This window comes from Microtus ochrogaster, chromosome 1 (assembly GCF_000317375.1).
Source record: "Microtus ochrogaster isolate Prairie Vole_2 chromosome 1, MicOch1.0, whole genome shotgun sequence".
In the NCBI taxonomy this organism is placed as follows: Eukaryota; Metazoa; Chordata; class Mammalia; order Rodentia; family Cricetidae; genus Microtus; species Microtus ochrogaster.
Genome location: NC_022009.1, coordinates 78,985,492 through 79,009,912, shown reverse-complemented (window position 1 = coordinate 79,009,912; position 24,421 = coordinate 78,985,492). Strand labels below are relative to the sequence as shown.

General features: G+C 43.4%; 1 protein-coding gene across 1 annotated transcript in view; it reads right to left on the bottom strand.

The window, feature by feature from the left end:
• The window catches only part of Bzw2 (basic leucine zipper and W2 domains 2), a 48,713-nt gene that overhangs the window by 14,613 nt on the left and 9,679 nt on the right, over nucleotides 1-24,421 (bottom strand). The window contains exons 2-7 of the mRNA XM_005343851.3: nucleotides 16,322-16,386; nucleotides 13,741-13,917; nucleotides 9,103-9,206; nucleotides 7,017-7,082; nucleotides 5,373-5,508; nucleotides 552-661 (exon numbers count right to left, since the gene is read on the bottom strand). Of these exons, the coding sequence (XP_005343908.1) occupies nucleotides 552-661; nucleotides 5,373-5,508; nucleotides 7,017-7,082; nucleotides 9,103-9,206; nucleotides 13,741-13,917; nucleotides 16,322-16,379 (651 nt within the window). The 5' untranslated portion in view covers nucleotides 16,380-16,386. The remainder of the gene's footprint in view (nucleotides 1-551; nucleotides 662-5,372; nucleotides 5,509-7,016; nucleotides 7,083-9,102; nucleotides 9,207-13,740; nucleotides 13,918-16,321; nucleotides 16,387-24,421) is intronic.

Genomic DNA, 24,421 nt, shown 5'->3' with positions numbered 1-24,421 from the left:
TCTATCTATCTATCTATCTATCTATCTATCTATCTATCTATCTATCTATCTATCTATCTATCTATCTATCTGTGTTTGCATCCCTGATAATTTTTTAATACAGGGATATGCATGTATCAGATAGAAAGTAAGAGAAGGGATTAATGTGGCTCACAGTTGGGGATGGCCATGTCGCAGGAGTGTCTTGTTTATGCACCAACTAGGAAGCATAGAAAAGGCACGTCAATACTCAGCTTGCTCTCTCGCTCTCTTTCCCTCCTTGTTCGGTGCATCACAGTACGTACAGGATGTCTTACCAGCACAGAGCACTCCCTGCCCTGTTTCACCCTCTCTAGGAAAGCCCACAAGTACTCCCAAAGGCTTTCTCGTTACTGGCCTCGGGGTATTCTATTTACTTAGAATATATAAGGCTGTACGTAAAATTAGAATGGAATTAGTTTCTCCATGATAACGAGAAATAAAAGGAACACAGGCCAGAGGCTGCCACGTCACTGACACGACCCCACGCTGACAGCAGTCGCGCAGACAACCTCTGATGCACACACACTTACAAGCAGCCGCTTGTCCAAGTTGGCTTTCCGCAAGGAAGAGGTAACAGAATTGGCGTCCTTCTCTGCCATCCAGGCTTTGAAAAGCTTGACAGCAAATGAGGCCGCAATGCCTGTGAAAGGAAAACGAGAATGTCATTCCCATGTGCAGAGACCCCTTGTGAGGCCGTACAAGGCAACAGTTCCGACCAGGTTTCCTGAAATGGCTAACAGGTAATTTGGGAGAGAAGAAAAGCAGACAGACCTGCCCGCACAGCTCGCTTGTCCTACTACAAAGAAAGCATTTTCATGAGAAAGAACTTGGGCATGATGGCTCATGCCTGTTACACCAGCAACAGGAAGCAGAGACAGGAGCATTGCTACAAAAGCCAGACCACCTGATCTACACAGAAAGTCTGAGGACAGGCAGGGCAACATGGTGCTATCCTACTTACAACAAAAACAGATGAACAACAGCAAAAAAAAAAATCAACAAGGAAAATAAATTAAAATACTTTTCAGCTGGGCGGTGGTGGCACACTCTTTTAATCCCAGCACTGGGAGGCAGGTGGATTTCTGTGAGTTCAAGGCCAGCCAGGGCCACACAGAGCAGGACTCTTGATGTCAATCTGGTATAACTTAACTACTCAAGTGTTCATTTATTCATGTTTACTTAGCGTGCACGCCAGAGGTAGCACTGGGTATTGCTCCTCAGAAGTCCTTCATCTTGTTTTCCGAGACAGGGTCTCTTCACTGGCCTGAGGCTCCCCAGCTAGGGAAGGCTTATTGGGTAGTAAACCCCAGGAACCCTCCTATGTCTGCTTCTCACACTGGAGCCACCAACTGTAACACCAGGCCAGGGTTTCTACATGGCCAATAAATTACAGTATACCTAAAAAGCACTAATTGCAAGAGCTCACAGTACCAAAAGTCCGACTGATGGCCTCTAGGGTCACCTGCTGGCTTTAAAGTCACCTGAAGGCTTCTAAGGTCACCTGATGACCTTTCAGGTCACCTGATGACCTTTCGGGTCACCTGAAGGCCTCTAAGGTCACCTGATGACCTTTAGGGTCACCTGCTGGCTTTAAAGTCACCTGATAGCCTCTAAAGTCACAGGTTTGTAAACTTGGACGAAACTCAGAGGCTAAAGCTGTGCTCACAAATTCTGGCTAACTACTGGAGATGTTTGGGGTAAAACCTGTCTGACTTACTTTCTAGGTATGAATTCATAAAATATGTTCAAAGGTCGGCAGTGAATGACCGCAGCTCATGGCGGTGCTAAGACCATTTAGCTGGCCATTTGTGCTGTCTGTTCTGTGTCATCTTTACTAGAAAACACAACGGTCAGACAACTGGGGAAACCTCTGCTGCTCTGCCCCACAAGCTTACTGCATTCAAGGACTGTGGGACTTCAGACCAGGAGATGCAGGCAAAGGGTAGGAAAGCAGTGGTCGATCCGTCTCCTGGGAAAGGCGTGGGAGGCTTCCTACTCTACTCATTCTTTCAACACAGGAGTTAGGGTGCGGAGGAAGCCTAGGTTTGATGTGGGACAGCCTACAGGGTGTGACTCTGGAGTGCCCACTGCCATTGAGACTGCGCTGAAGTTGGACACCCCGACGGACAGAACCACAGCCTGAGAATCTATTTAAGATTCAGACTCATTTATTTAGTGTGTTGTTGAGTTAGGGTTTTGCTGTGTAGCTCAGGCTGGCGGGCTAGGAACATATGGTTCCCCTGCCTCAGCTTTCTGAGCAGCCGGAATGACAGAAGTGTAGTTCAAGGGACAGTCAAGTGTTAAGTGATGTGGGTAAGGACTGACAGTGACTGACAGGGACCTCTTGATGAGGGTGGTCGCCAACCTTTCGATTCATACACCAGGGCTGCTGAAAATGAAACACTCCTGGAATTTTAAAAGTAATTTAGATAGATGTGTAGATGTAAATCAGGAAGCCACTCAGTCCCTTATCCATATTTGAATCATGATTACTTCCAAAAATAAACTATTGGCTAGTTAGCAGACAGTTTTTCTGGAACGCTTCCAATTTCTGGATACATGTTTATATAGCATATGATGAAGCTTTATGGTGTAGTTGAAATATTTAACTGATTTTCCTAAATTGAATGTCTGCCTAGTATTGGTGGCATAAGCAGCTAGTAATATTTCTTTCTAGAAGAATTCCTATTTCGGTCAATCCAGGTTGACCTCTGATGAGTCTCAGTGCTGGCACCTCATTGGCCACTACCTCAGCGACCTCAGCCATCCGCACCATCCCACTGGCAAGGCTCCTGGACCTATATGCTAAGACGTGCCTTACTGCTGAACACGGACAAGGAGGGGGGGTGTGCCAAAGCTGATCTGAGGACAATCTATCGACAATGACCGGGGACACCACTCTTGGGATGAAGTCTGGGGCATGAACGAAGTTCCTGTTCACTCTGATGTCCACCCTAACTTTACAATTATTATTTCACTTAGACACGGGGTCAGCAAAACGGCTTTGAGAACCTGAGTTCAGTCCCTGGAATCTGTATAAAGGCAAAGCTAGCACGAGAAAGTTGTGCACAGATTGATGCATGGATGCTGTGGCATTACATACACGCACACACACACACACACACACACACACACGCACACACACACCCCTAAGGAAATATGCTTTATACCCTCAAGAATCTTGAGCTGACTACTTTTGTGAGTCTTCTTTCGGTGTCACTGGCAGGGAAACCTGGGCTTGCATGCATGCGAGGCAGGTGCTGAATCACTTGAGAGACACCACAACTCAAAGCACAAACTATAAACAATATTAGTAGCTCATAGAATCAATATAAACTTTAATACAGTTAGGTAAGGGAGTAAAATTAAGACTATTCTGTAATCTGTTTTTAAGAAGAAAATAAATCGTGATTGAAATCTGAAGCTTAAGAACAATCTATATTTAAGCCTATCACTCTGTATTACAGGAGACACTCAATGGGAAACCCGGAAGGTTTTTGAAGTCACTCTCTTACTGTGTGGAATGGTCCTTTTTTCTTGGATGGCTATTACATAGGAGTTGAGCAAAGGCGTAATATTGTAATCCTTTCCTAGTTAGGAGACGGTGAAGGATGAGGACAAAGCCACCATGCAAACACAAGATCACTCCCATGGCAGAGACATTCTCCCCCCATTTTACTATAACCAATTTCAAACGCAAAAAGGTAAACAATTGAGTTCTACAAGCACTGCCCAACTTCTATAATGGTTGTTGGTAAAGATGTGTTATATTTTATGTACATGTGCATACCTGGGTATTATATAAACACCTTATGTGTGCACGTGACCATGGGAGCCAGAAGAGGGCACTGGGTCCCCTAAACTGATGGAGGGATAAGTGGTTAGGAACCACCCGATCGTGTGGGGAACTTAGTCCTTAGCGTCAGCAAGGGTAAAAAGTGCTGTTGACTACTGAACCCCACTCCCCACTTAGGGTTATATTAACTAGCAAGGCGATTATCTTCTACTGTGGTGGCTAGGGTAATTCAGCATAATCAATGTGTAAGGTGTCAACTGTACCTTCTTCTTCTGTGTGGAAACGGCTAATAACATAAGATACCCGGAAGGTGCTGAATTCTTTTCAGAAAAATACTTTCAAAAATGTCCCAGTGTTGACAATAATGAATGATTCTAGAACCCTAACACTATCGAGAATCTGCGCAATGCCAACTGTCTCTTGACTTGCTACTTTTTCCTAGCTACAACGGCACTCTAGCCCTATGGGCGTGAATGGAGCTGGGCTGTCCTACAGGCAGGAGGAAGACTTCCCAGAAGAAACAGATGTTCTCACAAAAGCTCCTTTAATTTATTTTTAAGGAAAATCACTGTTTTATGTTAAATTATAATTTGCATACCATTATCCTCCTCCAAGAAGACAGCCCACTCTTGTTTTATTGTATAATCAGTGATTGCAGCCGTGCAAACTGCCAAACTTTAGAACTCGTGCGTGCGTCTTGCTGCCGCAGCAATCTCGACTTGAAAAACATCCACTGTCCTTTGGACAATGAAGGCCTTTTCCCAAAGATATCTTAACGTGCATGTGTGTATGTCTAAAGTCAACCGACTGTAGGCTACCCCGGAGCTTCAGTTAGAGCTGCTGGACACACACCCCAGTCTTCCGTGAGAGCAGCAAGTACTCTCAACTAGCACACCATCCCACCCTGAAGGTCTTAAAAATGTGACAAGAACCAACACCAGAGAACCCTGCCTTCACGCTTGTCTGCCTTCTTTGATTTAGGCAGGGCAATTGCTATGTAGTTCAGGCTGGCCTGGAACTCACTCTGTAGCCCAGGCTGGCCTGGAGCCTGTGATGACCCCTTAGGCTTCAGCCTCCTGATAGGTCCTGTGCACAGATCTGAAGCCGAAATGGTGTAGAAGAGGTTTTCTGTCTCAGGGATCTTTTGAAAATGATTGGGCTTTTATCTCCAAGGACAAAAAGGTTCTACGAAGCACAAAGCAGTCCCGGAAAATAAAGTGGTCCACAAACCACAAGCTGGAAGAAATGGTTTGGACCTAACCAATTTCCAGGTGTTCACACTCTGCCTAAGATTTTAGTTGGCAAGTAGAATTCGAATGCCAATATACAGCTGTGACATTCTTCTGATTCTTTATTATAAAAGTGAACTTTCTTATTTGGAGATATATGTGTGTAAACACACACACACACACACACACACACACACACACACACACGAGGAGCGCGGGCGGTTTTCTGTTTATAGCGCTTCTTTCCTTTCTGCCTCACATGCGACAATGTCTGTAGCGTCCCTTTGTTTTCCCCCACGCGCACGACAAGACCCAAGCACGATTACCTTCTTTGACTAAGCTGTCGGTGAAGAGACTGGTGAGGATGGTTGCCGGGAGGGTTCCATTGCCCAGCAGGATCCCGGACAGCATTGCCAACTTTGTCTGCTCTGCTTCAGAAAATGCTTTAAGGAAGAGGAGAAGCTGTGGGTCAAACACAAGAGATCATGTCTATACGTGCAGACACCAGGGTAGGAAGACAATGCAATGAGAACATCCCGCCACGTCTAGGTGAGGAAGCAGGTCACCATATGGTGCAGCTGTCACAGGCTGGGCGAGCACGCATGTGCACGTGCCCAATGACGAATAAATACTGTAGAAAGTTAGGCTGTCTGACACAGTACTTTTCTCTAGGTTCATGCACACGTAGCTATAGTCACAGTAAGAGACGCTTGGGAAGAGTGTGTATATATAATGTACATGTGGCTATTGCACCTGGAAAGGGGGAAGCATATAGTGACCATGTATTCTGTAACATACTGGCTATCACCCCATCCCCATGTTGGGTGATCACTTCCTCACCATGGCATATGCAAACACTTTATTTTCGAAAGAACAAAATTTTAGGTTTATTGATTTACATGTGTGTGTCTGTGTATAATTGTCATGTATATGCAGGTGCTTGGAAAGTCTAGAAGAGCGTGTCGGATCCCTGAAACTGGAACAGGTTATTAAAAGTCATCCGATCAGTGCTGGGACCTGAACTCAGGCTCTCTGCAAGTGTAAGAAGCACTTTGCACTACTGAGCCGCCTCTCCAGCCCCTTGAATGTAACTTTTTGCAAACACAAAACACAGCAGGAAAGGATCCATATGAAGTAAGACCTTTGAGGGAGAAAGGGGTTGTCCAAGTCTTTAAAACATTCAGAATCAAACACATTGTTTCTTGGATCATAGTTTAAAACCAAGCCTTGGTAAGGAGGTAATGGAAGATACAGGACAAAGGAATTTCTAGATAGAACGTGAGAGAGAGGACTCTTTGACTTTGGGAAGACAGAAGATGTGCGGGTCACAATGCTTCAAACCTTAAGGTCTTAGAAAGTGAGGGAGGGTGACTTACAAAGTCTGAAATAAAGCAAAGGGGATTTTATGCTCCTCTTCACAATGTCCTTGGGGCTGTAGGATGTGGTCCTCCTTTCCCTAACTTCGCTGCTTTATGTTGTAACTACATTTTCTCAAGCTCACCATGTCTTAGGTATGATGCTGACATTCCCCAGGGGGCCTCCAATCACAACAGGGACCTGGTTGTGGTTTTCATCACTCAATACCAGCGAAAAGTTTCCATCATGAATACAGGTTTACATGCTGGTGACGCGATTCTCTTACTCGTTCTGTGATGTGTGTAGAACACACAAACTCAGCATCCTTAGCATCCTAAAGACTGCTTCAGAGCGATCTCATCACTCTGACATTTATACTGAGTAAGTGGAAGAACCAGAATCAAAGCATTTGACTTTAATCCACGTCTACGAAATTCTCAGCAAAAACGAGGCATCACCTCATGCCAGGGAGCAAGAGTGCTGAAGTTAAAAATTGCGCGAGCGTGTGTATGTGTGTGCGCATGCACGTGTACGTGTGTGCAATATGGTCTCATTTTGTGGCCCAGGAGGACCCCCAACTTCAGGATCCTTCTACTTTAGCTATTTGAATTTACCTTTTTCATTTCATCTTCAAATGCTTTTTCCAAATATTTGTATCTCCTGATGAGTTTATTGAAGACCTAAAACATAAAACATAAACAGAATCGCTGAATTAAGCAAACAATTTTAAAGGCCATAGAAAGAGGGGTAGAAATTACATCCACCGTCATAGCTCTGCAATGATAAAATGATAAAAGTTCTCACATTAAGACATTGGATCTATAAGCATTTCACAGAAGGTACCATGACCCCAGGAAAAATAGGATCAAATACACACACTGGATAAAGCCAATTCAAGAATGGAGACTGGGGCTAGAGAAGCGAACCCAAGGCTAAGAGTGCTTGCTACTGTTTCAGAGGACGGAGTTCGATTCCCAGCATCCATGTCAGGAGGCTCAAAAGTTCCCATGCCTCCGCCTCTGAGGGAACAGAAGGTTTCTGGCCTTCGAGGACAACTGCTGCTGTGCACAAATCTTTACATAAAGACACACAAATAAACACATTGAAAGCAAAAACACAATCTGAAATGAAAAAACAGAGGAAAAGAGAATAGAAACAGAAATAGAACAGAAACAACATGAATAAACACATGCTGGTGAAAATAAACTAGTTTCAATCTTCCAGATGCAGAAGTTGGAAGAAACCAGACTTAGACATTATGGTCCTTCCAGCTGTGGAGGTCTAAGTGTCTGGAGCACTGGGAGTTTGGTATGAGAGACCCAGCCTCCAAACCCCCAAAAGATGAGCTATGGAACGAAGTGTTACAGTTTAAACCCAGGCCTTCTCAGAGCAGTTACAACTCTTACATACACAGGAGAAATAAAGAGATGCAGAGGACAGCCCAGCACCCGAGCAGTTTGACCCGGTCTGCTGTTCCATGTGAAAACACACGCCACCCCATGCTCCATGTTGGTAATGAGGCCCGCTATGCAGATGCATGCTCCCCACTGAGCCACACTGTCAGCCCACAGCCCACTCTTTTAAACAAATCCATATAGAACCAGAGCAGGGAAAACAGGCCAGGCTAGCTGCATTTGCAGACCTTTCTTGCGGCCCTAAAAACACCTTACATTTTCACCAAGCTAATATGGGCAAACGGGCGCACCATAATTTTAACATTCCCCTAAGAGCCAGTGAGTTTGAACATATTCACACACGTTTAACGGGGGGGCTGACTTATGACTCTCCTACAGGTTTTATGCTATACATGTATCTTTTCACCTCTCCTGATTCTTGAGACTGGGTCTATTGAAGCCCAAGCTGGTCTCCATCTCACTATGTAGCTGAGGATGAGCACAGGCAGGCATCACCCTGCCCAGTTTATGCAATGCCAGGGGATCAAACCTCGGCTTTGTAAATGCCGGGCAAGGCTCTATTAGCTGAATTACACTCCTAACCCTTTCTTACTCTTGATGATTAAAAAACTGATTTATTTTTGTGTATTGTTGCCTGTATGTATGTGTGTGTACCATGTGCACGCATGGTGACCTCGGAGATCAGAGTGGGTTGTTTGATCCAAGGACTGGGGATCCCCAGTAAGTTGTCATATGGGTGCTGAGAATTAAACCTAGTTCCTGTAGCAGGGTAGGCAGCCCACGGTCTTGATCACTGTGATGTCTCCAGCCTTCTTCATACTCTTCAATATACTATACTATACTATACTATACTATACTATACTATACTATACTATACTATATGTAATTTATTACTGTAAGTCACAAAATTTCCAAATCAGTTGTACATTCATTTCCCTCCTTCGCATTACTGATAATCACCATGGCCATCTTATACGTCCTCAAGTGTGGCCGCGAGAGGTCTTAAGACCAAGATATAAAACCAATCGGTCAAAGGGAGTGTGCAGCTTTAGTAGGAAAAGAAAGACTGTTTTCTCCAAAAATAGGATGAATTTATAGAGGGCACCTGGACAATTGCAGGTGGGCAAAGGGATGGTATCATCTAAAAAGTTAGGGCTCGCTAGGAATGCAACCGTGTATTTTTTCACACCCATGAGAGTTGTCTGGCGCTGATATTTAGAGCTTCTTTCCCCATCATTATGATCTGTTTGGGGCTTCCGTTCCCGCTCTGCATGCCAGGCTCTACCTGAGCATAGTTTCGGATGGTTTCATGGTCTTCGTTGGCTGAGAACACACAGTGGTTGGTCATCTTGGTCTTGTCACCGTCGTCTATGCGTGTTCCTCCAGGGGCTGGAAGACAGGTGAGCACAGTTAGGATGGTGGAGGGGCAATGCCAAAACAGGAAGGAAATGTCAAGGAAACAGGAGAATAGGCATAAAAACAGTCACGGTACGCTTCCTGGGGTGCACGTGTGCAAATAAAGACAAGTTGCCAAGCATTTGTTTCCAAGACGATCTAAATAAGTTGTTAATAATATACTGAGCACACCTGTTCCATGTCCTGGCTTTCACTAGATACTATCGTTAAAAACCTAGTTCTTCCCAAAGTGGGTACTTAGCCATGAAAGCCAGCCTCTACCGAGTGAACTGTGTTGCTATCCTCAAGACATTCTGGATGCTTCTTCCTACACTAGGCCATGGCTTTTTTTCAGGACTGGTAAATGCCTTGCTGGACCTTATCTACCTAAGCAGGATGGAACAGATTCAGCTCTGTTTTTCTTAAGCTTTATTTTTTTCTTAAATGACTTATATAGATAAGTATGTGTGCCATTGCACACTTGGGTGTGCACACTTGGTGGTGCTGACTTGGCTGGAGGCTAGAAGAGGGTGTGTCAGACCCTCTAAGTTAGACACACAGGTGCAGGAACCAATCTTGGGTCCTCCGCCAACGGCAGCATGCGCTCTTGTTTACCAAGCCATCCCTTAGCAGAGGGTCCAGCTTTCATGGATGGAGGGTCTGGTGGTGTGGGCTATCAGTACTAAAAGTGGGCTCAACCATAGCAACCAACTCTTATGAACCCTTTTGGCTTCTACTGGGATACAGGAATGTTTCTATAAAACCATTTCCTTTTTCACGACAACAATGTCCTATATGTGGCTAACAGTCTGTACTGATGCCTTGAACTTGAGATCCTTTAGCAGCTGCACTGGCTGGAACAGTGTTTTAATTCTCCTATTTGCTTGCTAGTAGATGTTTATCAGAGTTCAGTTTTCCATGTTCCTGTAACTTCCAACAATGGCTACTATAAGCACTGACAAAGGCAGAAACAGTATATTAAACATTTCTGTTTTCCACTTCTATTTCACTTTAGTTAGGATGGATCTGAGTGACCCATCTTGGAGATAACTCTCCTATATTTAACAAGTATTTGAAGCATACAGGTTTTTTTGTTTGTTTGTTTGTTTTGTACTGTGTACCACGGGTATAGCAATGAGGAGACCAATGTCTACTATCAGTCACTTCTAAAATTTAAATATGCATAATTTATACAGCAATGAGGACACCAAAGTAGTTATCTACTTAGATTTGTGTAATTTAGCATTAAGTTAATTTGTGATTTCTGACACTGGGTGGAAAGGGCCGCAGGTAGCCACTTTTGGTACTGGATGTAGGAAATGAGAATTTCTTCCCTTACCGAGCTGTCCATGGGGCTTTAAACTTCAATAACATTTTGTAAGTAAATTAGTTTTCAATAAGTCAGCTCCTGCAGGAGTCTATTTTCCTTAAAACAACTTACACCCCCAATTTCATTAGCGCCTTTTAATGAACACAGCCAATGGAATTAAAATTATATTAAGATGATAATCTTCTCAAACCTCTGGATTAATTGTTCCTTCATGGTAAAAACTGAGGAACTGGAAAGTCTGACTTTGAACCTGCAGACTTTTCCCTAGGGAGGTAAAGATTTTAAGAATGCATTGGTCCTCACAACAGATAATGGTTATCATATGCTGAGATAGGCTTGCCTTTCAAGTGTTTTCACATCACATTAGAAGCAAGTGTTAATTGCCACTTCTTGGTTTTGGAACAGCCTACTTTTCGAGATGGTAGCAGTAGCAGGAAGAAAATGTATCCTTTGTGGCCACAATGTATCCCTTGCAGTTCCTTTTTCTTAAGATAGAGGTAAAGGAAAAGACAAACATTCTTTGATGAAAGACCAAGAACAATAGGAAAACCTTGTGATATGAAGGAAATTCCTGCATGACTGGTCATTGACAAAGTATTCAGTTAAAGGAAGGACTTTTCTTAGTTCATCTTAAATCTGGACTCACAGGCATCTGGAGTGTGTAAAATGGCTAAGCTGTGTCAAACATATAACAGCCTGTGGTATACACGGGCAGTGTGGAGGATGGCGTCTGGGCTGCAGGGCTAAATCAGCTATGATGGTAAATAAGCCCTGGAGGAAATCATAGTGTGCAGATACTTCAATACGGGGTGGAAGAGAGGTAAGAAGGGCTCACTAGCAATTCTATAGGAGGGGAAGGAAATAGAAACAGCTCAGCACAGACAGAAGGATTAAGACTGCTGCTTGGAGGTCACTGGGACCCTAAAACATAACATGCAGCTGCTATACGAGAACCGAAAGTGTCTACGGAAAATGAGCTGCCCGCATGAGCAGTGAAAATAACAAGGTTCCAGGGGGCTAACCGATGCGTGACACGCTGCCTAACCACCCTCACAGAGTTGCCAGTGCACTGATAAAATATAACCAGTGAATACTGAAAGTAACGTCAGAAAACGTACCATTTCATTACAAATTTAAAAATATCAACTGTTAATTTAGTTGACGAAGATCTATAAAAAGACAAGCGTAGGAGATTCGTGATATAAGGCAACATGTTAAGAAAACATTTCCTTTGCTTGCTAGGATCCTATCCTAATAGCTCAATCCTTTAATAGCGTGGTTGGTGCTTTGCTAATAATTACACAGAGCAGGATACAGGGATGCGTCTACAAACACACCGGAACTCAATATTTTTAATTATCACTGGGGTGAAATCACCCCAACTGTAACACTCATGGAGGTGAAAGGCAGACTATATTGCTCAGCAAATACAAATTAACACACATAGTACCAGACACATATGATATTGTTCAGTTATCAAAAGTGTGTGAGAGGAGAGACTTCTAGAAGGGACTAGCCAAAATATTATCAATGGTCATTTCTGGGTATTGGAATTTAACATACTGTATTGAGATTTCTTGAGTTCTATGCCGATGAGTGAGTTGTATAAATGGTATCACAAAATTAATTCAGAATGCAGTGAAGCTCAGCCATGTAGAACAAGGCCTGGTGGTTTGTGGGGGTCACGTTCCACAGCAGAGCATGTGAACGGGGGTTCAGAGGAGGCTCGACCTCCAAATGGAGAACTGTATTTGCCCCGTCTCAAAGTAGATTGGCTTGGCCGGCAAATCTCAACTGGAAGTACAGATGACATCCAGGACAGCACTTCTATTATGCCAACTGCCTCATCCGTGCAGCCAGCACACTTTGGCTCCACTTCTAAGTGTTTGAAACAATCACAATATTTCCACAGATTTGCTCATCTCTCTCTTAAAATAAAACAAAAACGAAAACCAAGTCACTTTTATTTTATACGTTAGATGTTTTGCCTGCACGGATATAAGTGAGCCACATTTGTGGAGCACACGTGAAGGCTGGAGAGGGCCTTGCATTATAGTTTAGAAACTGCGGGACAGCAGATAGACACACCACGTGACAGGGCTCACAAGGGTGCTGGGAGGAGTTATTAGGAGAGAATTAGAAAGGAGAGGCGCAAAGGCCTGCCTGCCTCCCTCTTCAGAAAAGCCTTGGGACAGAAGAGGGAGGTGGGTGGAGTTTGTCTCTTATAAGGGGGCATAATGCATGCTCACAGAAACCAGGTAGTGCCCGGCATAGCAGATGATACTGTCAGGACCCTGAGCAAGCCAGTCTAACTGCCTGAGCACTGACCAGAGCATGCACGCAAGTATGACGTATCCTGCAAGGTCCCCAAGGGCAGGCCAATGCAAGTGCCTGAATGCTAACATATTGGATCCGATGGAACTGCACGCACAGATGGTTGTGAGCCACCTTGTGGGCGCTGGGAATCAGACCTGGGTCCTTTAGAAGAGCAGCCAATGGTCTTTTAACAGCGGAGTCATCTCTAGTCCACAAATATCTCTTGGATAACTGAAAACAAACTGACAACTTCTAATGGCGTGGAGCTACCATGGAAATCAGCGATAAGAACTAAGATGTAAAGAAGCTGTTCTAAGGGCCAGAATTCAGATTCCCAAAACCCATACAAAATGCTCAGGGGGTAAACACGGGATTCCCTAGAGTAACCTGGCGAGCTGGTATAGCCATGTTACAAGCTTTGGGTTTGATTGAGTGACCCTGTCTCATTGGATATGGTGGAAGAATTAACTATTAAAAACTATTAAGAATGAGTCCTGACATCAACGAAAGAGAAAAGAAAAGCTGCCATTTGACATCTTGGTTCTTCAAGTATGTGGGAAGGATCTAGAAGACATATACAAACACACAAAGCCACAGCCTTCTATAGACACCTGTGGCTTAGGGACACATGAAGCAATTGGCTCTTGGCTGAAGTGGCTGCGTCCTAGTGTGAACAGAAACTCTCAGTTCTATGTTCTACGAACTAGTAATCATTTCAACCTACATTAATACCATTCGGAATTATAGTCTACGTAAAAGTTGCAAATTTTTTTTTTTTTTTAATTAATGTAAGCTTCCAAGGATTCTATCCTAAGCGGAACTATGGTAACGGACTTGAGATACATACATACTATAAGAACATGCTAAAACCATAGGGCTTACCAAGCATGCTGCCGGCCACCAGGATATCGAAGAGTGTGTCTGCATAGCGACGATAATCTAATCGTGAGCCAGTAGAATCCAAAAATTTGGCTACAGCTTCGAGGTCATCACCCGCCTCATTAAGCCCCTGGACAAGTGTATCCCTGAAGACTGTGGGTTCGAATTTCTCTTTTTCATCTGAAAAAAAAAATTAGTTTCATGTGTGTGTAAATAAAGTGCTGAAAGAAACTGGCCATATAGATTCCCATGTTCTAAAACCCCTCGTTCAGACATCTGTCCTGACAAACTGATTGACTCTGGACATTAAGGCTTCCAAACATTTTAAGTATCTAACACACAGTAACATTAATGGTTGGTGTTGAAGAGAAAGGGGGGGGGGTAGAGAGGAATATTATAAATACTTCTGGAGTAACAGTAAACTCTTGGAATGAAAAATTACAGAAACATGAACTCAATGGGAGAACTGAAAGAGAAAGCTGAAAACATCTGTCGTGAACAATCTAGAAAAATCTCAGTCAAAAGACAAGGCAGAGGGCAGACCAGCCAAATACCGAAATAGTACAGTAAGAAAAAGATAGCAAACCTCCAAGTCAATGGAAATTATATTTAAAAATTTCAGGAAGTTTTTACAGAATTGAAGAACATGAGTGTTCAGCTGACAAATGGTGTGAGCACACACTCAAGGTATGTTCACTGCCATGAAATCCCAGAGCACCAGAAGGAAGGGTTAGGGTCTCAGTTTCTGGGGCAGAGCAAACCAAAACCAAGCCACACATAAAGTATCAAGGAGCAGAAATAAGTCCTGAACAATTCTGGTTCAGAAATCAGTGTCTTCAAAAAATTGGCTGAAAACAATTTCCAACCCAGAGTTTGGCCAAACTGATTCTTTACAGACAAGAGCAAAGGATGTATCGAGACATCCCAAAGCCTCAGAGGTGGGGAGTGACCATCGGCTACATCATGAGCTCTTACAAAGGAAACAAAAACACACACGTGAAGGAAAACACTGGTGCAGACAGTGGACAGTCCAGCTTCAGGGTGACAACCCAAAGTGGTCGAATAAAGAAACGTGACCAGGACAGCTCTTCAGCACGACACAATGGGAGGGTAAATGGCACTGATGTACCATACTCCAACCTCCAAAGGCTCAGAGATCACCGTGGAAGAGGGGCTAGGAGGAACTCAAGAGGCAGAGCCAGGGGTGGATGCAGCAGGATGGATGTGTATATGACCGCATGGTGGCTGTGACATCACACAGAAGATCATGCCAGCCTAAAGAAGAGGAAGCGTGGAGAGAGAGCTGGACACAAAGCCCCCTCCCCCCAACTCTGCAGAGGCGCTAGTGTGAATTTTTAGCTGCTGGGAGAGGAAGGGTCAGTGTTGACCCAATAAGTCTTCCATGATCTGGTGGAGGCCATACATCCAAGAACATTTGGGCAGTACAAGTGGGTTCTGGTGCAGTTAAAAAAAAATAGACATGGAAGTTGTGTGGGAAGAGAAGGGAGGCATCTAGGAATATGTGGGGGAGGGAGACAAGGTGAATATGATCGAAATAAATTGTAAGAACTAATAAAAAAGTGAAAGGCATTTATAATAGAAGAATTATTGTTGATATCAATACCTTTGTATAATGACGGAAAAGTTATGAGTGCATAGTTTTAAGTCATAGAAAAATGAAGCCTAAATAAAAAAAAAAAGACTAAAGTTATTTAGCCAAAAGATCCCAATGACACTGTGTGAAAGAGTGACCATGAGGATCATGTCCAGTCACAGAATAGGAGGACAGGAGGGACGCAGGCAAAGGAATGGATCCTCTGCTTCTGTAGGAGGACGTGAACAATTAATACTGGTGACAGAGAGAGAGAGAGAGAGAGAGAGAGAGAGAGAGAGAGAGAGAGAGAGAGAACGCCATAGGAAAATGTGATCTTGCTTCACGAATGGGAAAAATCAAAAGCATTACTTAAGAGTCAAGAGCCCTGTTGCTGTAACTACATCTCATAGACTGTTTGCTTAAACTACACACTTGCATAATTTAGATATCAGTAAACCTGTCCAGCTTGTACTGAACGGCTACGTGTAAGCTGTCTGCCGTGAGAATGGCAATAAGTCTTTAACATCACTTATACCAGAACCACAGTACCCGTCAGTCATGTGGGGGAGGGGCGAGGTGCCATGAACTCATATATGGATTAATAGCAACAGTGTTCACTATACAACAAGAGATAAAAGACCCTTTGATGCTGCAACAAAAATATTATGTCTATCTTTCTCATGAATATTTTCTCAAAAAACAAACGAAACTACAATATAAATAATGTCAAAACAATAAAGTTTGTAAAAAAAAAAAAGCAAAAGCAAAAAAACAAGCTAAGTTTATTTTATTTATTATCTCCATTTTGTCCCCAAAAAGGCAGAGCTTGGGTAGGATGTAAGAGCCACCCTTAAGCAATCCTGCACTGTGGAACAGGGCTACCCAGAGTTCCATCATACCAGGAAGGAGAGGAGGGCATCCTTTTCAGTTCTAATAATCTGATTAGAGTGTGACACACACACACACACACACAAAAACAACACAACCTACCCCTTTTCCGGGTTTTGAACCGCTGGCCTGTTAGTACTGGCTTCTGATGCTTATTCATAAAATTACTGAAAAAGAAAACAAAGTTTGTGTGCTTTGAATTAACCGTCCAAATAAACCTATGTAGATAATAAACACATGTTCAATGTCAACCATGCAAGAATATGGATTTTAAATTATTGGATTAGCAAATGTGAACGTTTACCTAGAACCCCTTTTGGCAAACGTTGGGAAACAACCACGCGCAACAACTTTAACTTCACGCCTTGCTTTTGGGGAGTGTATGGTATCGGTATCTGTATCTATATCTGTAAATATGTACATGTATGTACACTGCAGCAATTGCTTTATTACTGTTCTCCTTTAACCACGCCCAGACCAAGGCGAATATACATGTGTATGTGAAAGATGCAGCTGCAGCATACAACATGTGTCTAGCTAAGTAAATTACAATTGAACCACCACACGGAGACTTGCACCAACTTCCCAAAGGATGAATTAGATCTACCTGTGCCACTTCTCGGGTTCTGGCTCCTTCTCTATGACGTAATTATACTCATTTCTCCTTTCTTAGCATCACCTACTGGGCTGCAACCTCATTGTCCTCTGCTTTTGCTCCAAAAGACAAGATGAACTCCAGTTTCTGAGGTGACATACCTGTCCCTGTATCTCCCTTATCCCCCTCTGTTTCTCCCTCATCATCCCCTCCCCCCCATCTCCCTCATCATCCCCCAGAACAACAAATGACCCAACGTATCATCATTTGACAACCAACAATCACCAAGAGTTGGAGTCTCATTAGGAAATCTGGGGACAAAAATAAAATGTAAAATGTAGCCCTGTGTCAAAATGTTCTTATTTTGTAAGTATTTGGGAAAATCCAAGTGTGAGCTTCCGCTAAAAGTTTTATTTTTGATCCAGAACACCAATTCAAAGGGTCCACCCATTAATGATGTCTTTGCACCCTAGAACTGCCCCTCACACACACGGAAGAAGTACCACAAAACACTTCATCATAAAAGCTTTAGCTTTTAAATCAGCTTCAGTTCTAAATGCCCAAGTTTTTCTTCCTGCCTGGTTATGGGATCTTACTGTCATAATCATCTATTCTGCGTGGAGAAAAACTGAGAAACACACACACACACACACACACACACACACACACACACACACACACACGCAAAGACTTATAACATCAGCACAATCTGAAACAATCAAAATCTGTCGGCCACAGCCAGGACGAAGATGACACTGGTCACTGAGAGGTCACTATTTGCAGCGAGGCACACTTCCCTCTAATTTTAGTTCTCCGTGCTACCCTGTAATCTACCCCAGTGAGGCTCAGTCTTCACAAGGTCCTCACTGAGCCCCTTTGAAAGCCCTGGCCTCAGAAAAAACAGGGCACTTGGAATTAAGCACTGGGTCAGACCTACCACAGATGGATGATCTACAAGAAAAGAACTTAATTTCCCCCTCCCTTTAAATGAGTGACCGTTTGCCTCAGTACTTGGAGGTTGGTGCATATGATCTGGTTTGGTTCCTGTGTGGTCTGGTTTAGTTCATCTTTAAATTTTGATGGTCTGCCTTCCATGGCATGACATCACTGCACTAAGTATATAACAGCGATGCTATCTGCTCACACAGCTTCAACTTAGGAAAATAAATTCTCTAAAGCAGAGGCCACAACATTTCTTTTTCTTCTGTAAAAGGAGAGAAACATATGCCCAACTTTTTGGTCCTATCTCTACTCCAGCTGCTACTGTCTGAAGAAGCCTCATGTAAAAGAATCCTGAGAGATGGCTCAGGGATCATGGTCAAGTCCTATGAGTTTGCAGCATTGAAGTTGTCCTGAGTACTTTGTAGTTCAAAATTAATCTTTGGGTGGTGTTTGTCATCTTAATGGTATTATCACAATCCAGGTGGAATTGTTATTGTTTATTATCCATCATCTCTTTTGGAGACTTTAAAGGTCAATGCTAGGAATGGTCATGGTTCACTCTAAAAAATGTAAACATTTTAAATGTCACATACAGCAGATCTTGGAGAGGTTAAAGGACTCTTGTAACAGGAAGGCCGCTTAGCCCCAAAATAACAACATAGAAACTAAATTAAAACACTGCTTGGCCCATTAGCTCTAACTTCTTAGTGGCTAACTCTTACATCTTAGTTTAACCCATTTCTATTAATCTGAATATCGCCACATAGCAGTGGCTTACTGGCAAAGACTGGCAGCAGCTCCATGGCTGTTCTGACTCTGCTTTCCTTGTTTCAGCATTCAGCCTAGGTTTTCCTGCCTACCTAAGATCTGTCCTATGAACAGGCCAATGCAGTTTCTTTATTCATTGACCAATGAAAGCAACACATAGCCAGAAGGACCTCCCACTCCAGACTCTGGAAAGAAGAGAGGAAGAGATGCCATGGAGATGCAGAATGAGTCAGATACAGAGAATGGGTGAGAGCTAAAAGCTAGGTAGAACATAGATAAATAAAAATATGGGTTAAGTTATAATAGCTGCTGGGACAAGTCTAAGCTAAGACTGAGCTTTCATAGCTATAAGTCTCAATGTCATTATTTGGGAGCTGGCTGGTAGGAAAAAGACAGAAAAAGACTTGTTACACACGTGCCCTTCTCTCCTGTTCCTATGCACACATACCTCGCACAAAGATGATAAAAGATTTTAAAGTAGAACATATGAAAACAAATGGTTGTGTCTATACATTAGTAAAGCTTTATTAGTGAAGTAGGTAGTTAGCCAGATTAGGCCCTATGTCTGACTGTGAACAATGTATTCAGTATGGTTGTCTACAACAAAGAAGGAATTACTTTGTTTGTACCGCTAAGGTGGCAGGCAGAAAATACATTTCACCCCTGAACCTTCTGTATGATTCAAGACCTAAATGTTTAATTTTATTTCATTCTCATCAATTAAAATTTAAATAATCAGTTTGACTAATGGTTACCATATTAGGCAATGTGATTTTAGAACAATCTTATGGCTTCAAATACTTAATAAAAACATATCTAAAATGTATGTTTTCTTAACATATATATATGTACCTGAAAGTATGTGCCCAGTGACCAAAAGGAGGTATTGATCCCCTGAAGCTAGATCTTACAGGTAGTTGTAAGCAACCAACATGAGTGAAGGGAACCAAATTTAAGTCCTCTGAGAAAACACTGACCTATCTCTCCATCATCTGAATTTCTAGTTAATATTATCCCGAATAAAGTATCTTGGAGAATCATTTGGCCCCATTTTCAAAACATTATGTAAGTGGGCAGGAAAAGAAACTTTGCAATGAAACGCCATAAAGAAACTGCTCTGTGCAGTCAATATTCTTACAACTGTGTGTGTGTGTGGGGGGGGGGGAGATTTCAGTCTTCAACCTCACCCGCAAAGAATGTGTTTTGTGAGGACATTCCACCAACCCTAGGAAACTGTTCTCAAGGAGCACTTTGGGTTTCTTTGCAAGATTCAAGAATTATCTCTCATCTTCTAATTGAGTAAGATAATTTACCATTAAAAAAATTAAAAATTACCCATAATTAATTATAAGGGATTCTCTTTTTTCAAACAGCTAAGTAAAAGAAAACATCCAATCTTTAACATAACATGTTCAATATAGAAAAACTTCTAGGTTGATGTTATTGTAGCAAAATTTTCTTGAAATTAAATTGATTTTAAAAGCTTAAATTACTGACATTAAAGAGATCTTGGGTTTCCTAAGTTTTATGAAGTTTTTACATATATGTATGAGGTGAGTGTTAAAATCACAGCTGCCGTTTTCCTCTCCCCAGATCACAGTAGATGGGACCTTCCCCCTAGGTTGTTTCTTCCTACGGTCCTTTGGAAAAGCCCACAAGATACATCAGAACCACATGCTAATGTAATGGGACCGTGATAAAACTAGGGTCTCTTGAAAACTTACCGAGTGCATGCATCACGGCTAGGAAACCCACATGCAGCCTCAGCTCCTGGTGTAGTGGTTAAAACCCAAAAGCTGACCATAGCCCTGTGGTTTTTTAAAACTACCTGCAACACCATGCCCTAGGGTTTGTGGGGCCTGAACAGAAGCCGTGGTTGGAAGATTTCCGGGTATCCTGCATCAGCAAGACGCTTCAAGTGTATGTTAGCTATGACATCCCCTTAACCCCAACACCCCCCTCCCCTCCCGGGAAAAAGTCTAGAAAATGAAGCATTCCAATCCACTGTGAAGGTAGATAACCAGTAGCCACACCTCCAAACTGGGAGAGAGTATAAAATGTTTCTTTTGATGCTTAAGGACTTGACTGAAAAAGGAACCCAACCTGGAATACTCCTCAAGGAAGGGCAGCAGAATCAAAAACCTCCCAGCGGGGGTGGGGGAGTGGGGGTAGAAGGATGACAATGGACACCCACTGTGCCACAGCACCAAGTGTTTGGTACTCAAAAAGGCTGCTACTGCAATTGTGCAGCCCTGTGTAGGCATTGTAATCATGTAGCCCTATGTAGACATTGTAATCGTGGAGCCATGTGTAGCTATGATTAAGAGGGTACCTGTGACATTTGCGAATACTGAAGACCCCAGGGTTAAAAGTTGGAGTAAACAGTTGTTAGCACACAAAGGCAAAATCTTCCCCAGAGGAATGGGGAAAAACAACATCTGATTTTTGAACAGGAGTGGAAAGTTAGGACCTCAGAGCAAAACCACCAGTTACACAGTATCTACTTCTTAGATCTAGCCCCAGAAATGCTCTAGAACCAGTTAGTAAGAGATGAAGAGCCTCTCCGTTTTCCTTCAATAAATGCATGTATATATACATATGTATTCCTAAATATAGCCTGTGGGGTCCATATACTGTCACTTGTATGTATGTTTTTAGGACTAACCACTTGGAAACAGACAACCAACTGGTGTACACTTCCCTGGTGGTGTGACCCTTTCCCAAGCCCAGCCTCACCAGTTGCTCAAAATTCTTTGTGTAGGGTTGAGGACTTGTGGGCTTTTCTCCATCCAGTTTGGTATGTTTAATGGTGTCACCCTTTGCTCACGTTTGGTCAGCCATGTTGGTGAGATTTTTAAGAGCACAGCTTCTTTTTATTAGCACCTCACCATGTGGTACGGCATCAGAACTTGGATAGGTGTCACACGGGAGGTCGTCAGAGTCCTAAGAGAACTCCAGAGCTCTGTAGCATTGGCAGCAGTTTCTGGAGCCCAAACAATACACTTAGTGGGGACAGCTGACTGGCTTCTCCCTCTGTTGCCCCAGATGGGGGGTTTGAACTTCCAGACTGTAGAAAAAGTTTGATTACCGTGCTTTCGCCTTTGCTACTGTTTCAGTGGAGGCCAGGAGGCCCAGAGGTTCTGCTACTGTTTAAGCAGAGGCCACTAAGCTCAGAGGTTAGGAACCTCTTACAGATGTTTCTTTGTGGACACAGTCAGCAGCTGCTCTGACCTGTCAAATTTGCTACTTTAGGGCTAGATATTTAGCGCTTGGTGAACCTGTGGGCACACAGCAGACAATAGGGGAAACGTCACAGCTAGAATCTTCCAGTTAATCTGTATTTATAGTGGGGTGGGGAAGGGTGGCTATTTAGTGCCCAGTGAACCTGTGGGCACACAGCACAGAGAACAGGGGAAATGTTCCGGCTAATCTCTACACAGATCACATGCAGAGAACAGCTACATCTTGCTGGAATCAGTTCTATCCTGTTGTAATATGGATCCTAAGGGTTTCAGTCCAGAAATCAGGCTTGGTGCCAGGCACCCTTACCCCCTGAGCTGTTCATGCTTTAACAAAACATGCTTCACACGTGGGCAGTTCCATCAGTATGGAAACTGGGTTCTACTCAGTGTTGATATGGGGCTCTCCTGGCCCCCGTTATACCTGTGAAACTCGGTTCTCGTGAAGTCTGACCTGGAGACAACAGCTTAACCAGATTTCTAGGGCTGCCTGGCACACTGTGCCCATGGTCCTTTACGGAGCTAGGCTGGCTTTCTACCTTTCCAGAACACTGGTATCTAGGAAGAAGGTGTGTAACTAGCAACAGGGAGGCTACCACCTGTGAGAGCTGGCAGGCGACTGTGGGACCATTAACGTGTAGAGCCATCTGGTACCCGAAACCCAAGGGCTGGGTGGTTCAACTCTTTACCTCTAGATCCTTTATTGTTCCAGTTGAAGAGGCAGAAAGATTGGAGAGGGAAACACCCAGCTCAAGCCCTCAGGAGGGGAGGACTCCTTTCTGCTGCCCAATCAGATAGCCATTTCCATTATCACCTGACGGCTACTGTGCTCCCTCCCCTGCTTACAGACAAGTTCCTGTCTCCAAGGGAGGCTCTTTGGGGCAACTGGCCATGCTGCCCACTGGCTGAAGGCTCCCAGAAAGCTAGCATGTTTCCTCCTTCTTAGTTTTCTTTCCCTGGGCTCCAAGGTTACCTTCCTCTGCCCAGTCTCCACTGTAAATGGGGAAGGTCACCTCCAGTTATTGAGGGCTTGGGGGGAAGGCAAGAACAAACCTGTGTTTTCTTGTAAGGTGCCACAGGGAGGCTGTTTTTGCTGAAGAGATATTCTCAAAAAAGGGAAGGAAGGCTGTGGGAACAGGTTGTTTCCCATATGTGAGAGATAGAGAACTTGTTAGGGGCAATCTGAGATCTGGGTACATGCCCAGGAGTGGAATAGTTGGGCCATCTGATAGTTGCGGCAATGCGTTATGATGAAAATATCTGACATTCTGAGAGACTAGAAATTTTGTTGGAATTCACAGCCAGAGTTAATAATACACACCAGGGTCATTTAAGACTCAAGACTGCTAGCCTACTGGGTACTCAGTCTTTCTGTTTAACCTGCCTTTAAGAAACAATGTAACAAGCAGCCTTACTGGCCTTGGATTTCCCTGTAATCAGCTTTTACAACCTAAGCTAAAACATAGCTGTAATCTTCCAGTGTATTCTCTGGTGCCTGTGGTCCAGACACGTATGTGTGTGTGTGTGTGTGTGTGTACATTTTTTCCCTTTTTAAATTGATTTTTACTGAGCTCTGCATTTTTCTCTGCTTCCCTCCCTCACCCCCCCCCTTTTTTTTTCAAGACAAAGTTTCTCTGTAGCCTGTCTTGGAACTAGCTCTTGTAACCAGGCTGGCCTTGAACTCATACAGACCCACCAGCCTCTGCCTCCCAAGCTTTGGGATTAAAGGCGGCTGCCACCACCTCCAGGTGTTGTGTTTGTGTGTGTTAACGCTAGAAACAGCAAATAGGCTGAGAAGTGACCTTATAAAAAGGAATAATCAGGGGGCTGGAGAGATGGTTCAGAGGTTACGAGCATTGGCTGCTCTTTCAGAGGTCCTGAGTTCAATCCCCAGCAACCATGTGGTGCCTTATAATCATCTTGAAATTTGCAGGCAAATGGATCTAGAAAAAAACATATTGAGTGAGGTAACCCAGACCCAGAAAGACAAATACAATATGTACTCACTTATAAGTGGCTTTTAAACATAAAGCAAAGAAAAACCAGCCTACATTTCACATCTCCAGAGAACCTAAACAACAAAGAGAACCCTAAGACAGACATATATGGATCTAATCTACATAGGAAGGAGAAAAAAAACCCAAAATCTCCTGAGTAAATTGGGAATATGGAGGTCATGGGAGAGTGTAAAAGGGGAGAGGGGAGGAAGAAAGGGGAGTGGAGAACAATGTATATATAACTCGATACAATATAAAAAGGGGGGGCTAGAGAGATGGCTCAGTTTAAGAGTACTGGCTGTTCTTTCAGAGGTCCTGAGTTCAATTCCCAGCAACCACATGGTGGCTCACAACCATCTGTAATGAGATCTGGTGCCCTCTTCTGGCCAGCAGGCATACATGCAGGCAGAACACTACATCATAAATAAATAACTCTTTCAAAAAGGGGAGAAAATGAAAATGGTAGCAACCACTTTGGAAAGAATTCTTAGCCTAGCTTGGGTATCATGAGTGGGAATGATTAAAGGACATCAGTGATTAATATAAAATAATCAGAGCCGGGACACCTGAAGTTCATGTGAAAACAACTGACAGCTCAGAAGAGAAAAGGAAGGGGCTGCGGAAGAGACGGCTGTGGAGACAGGGTCTCCTGTGGAAGAGA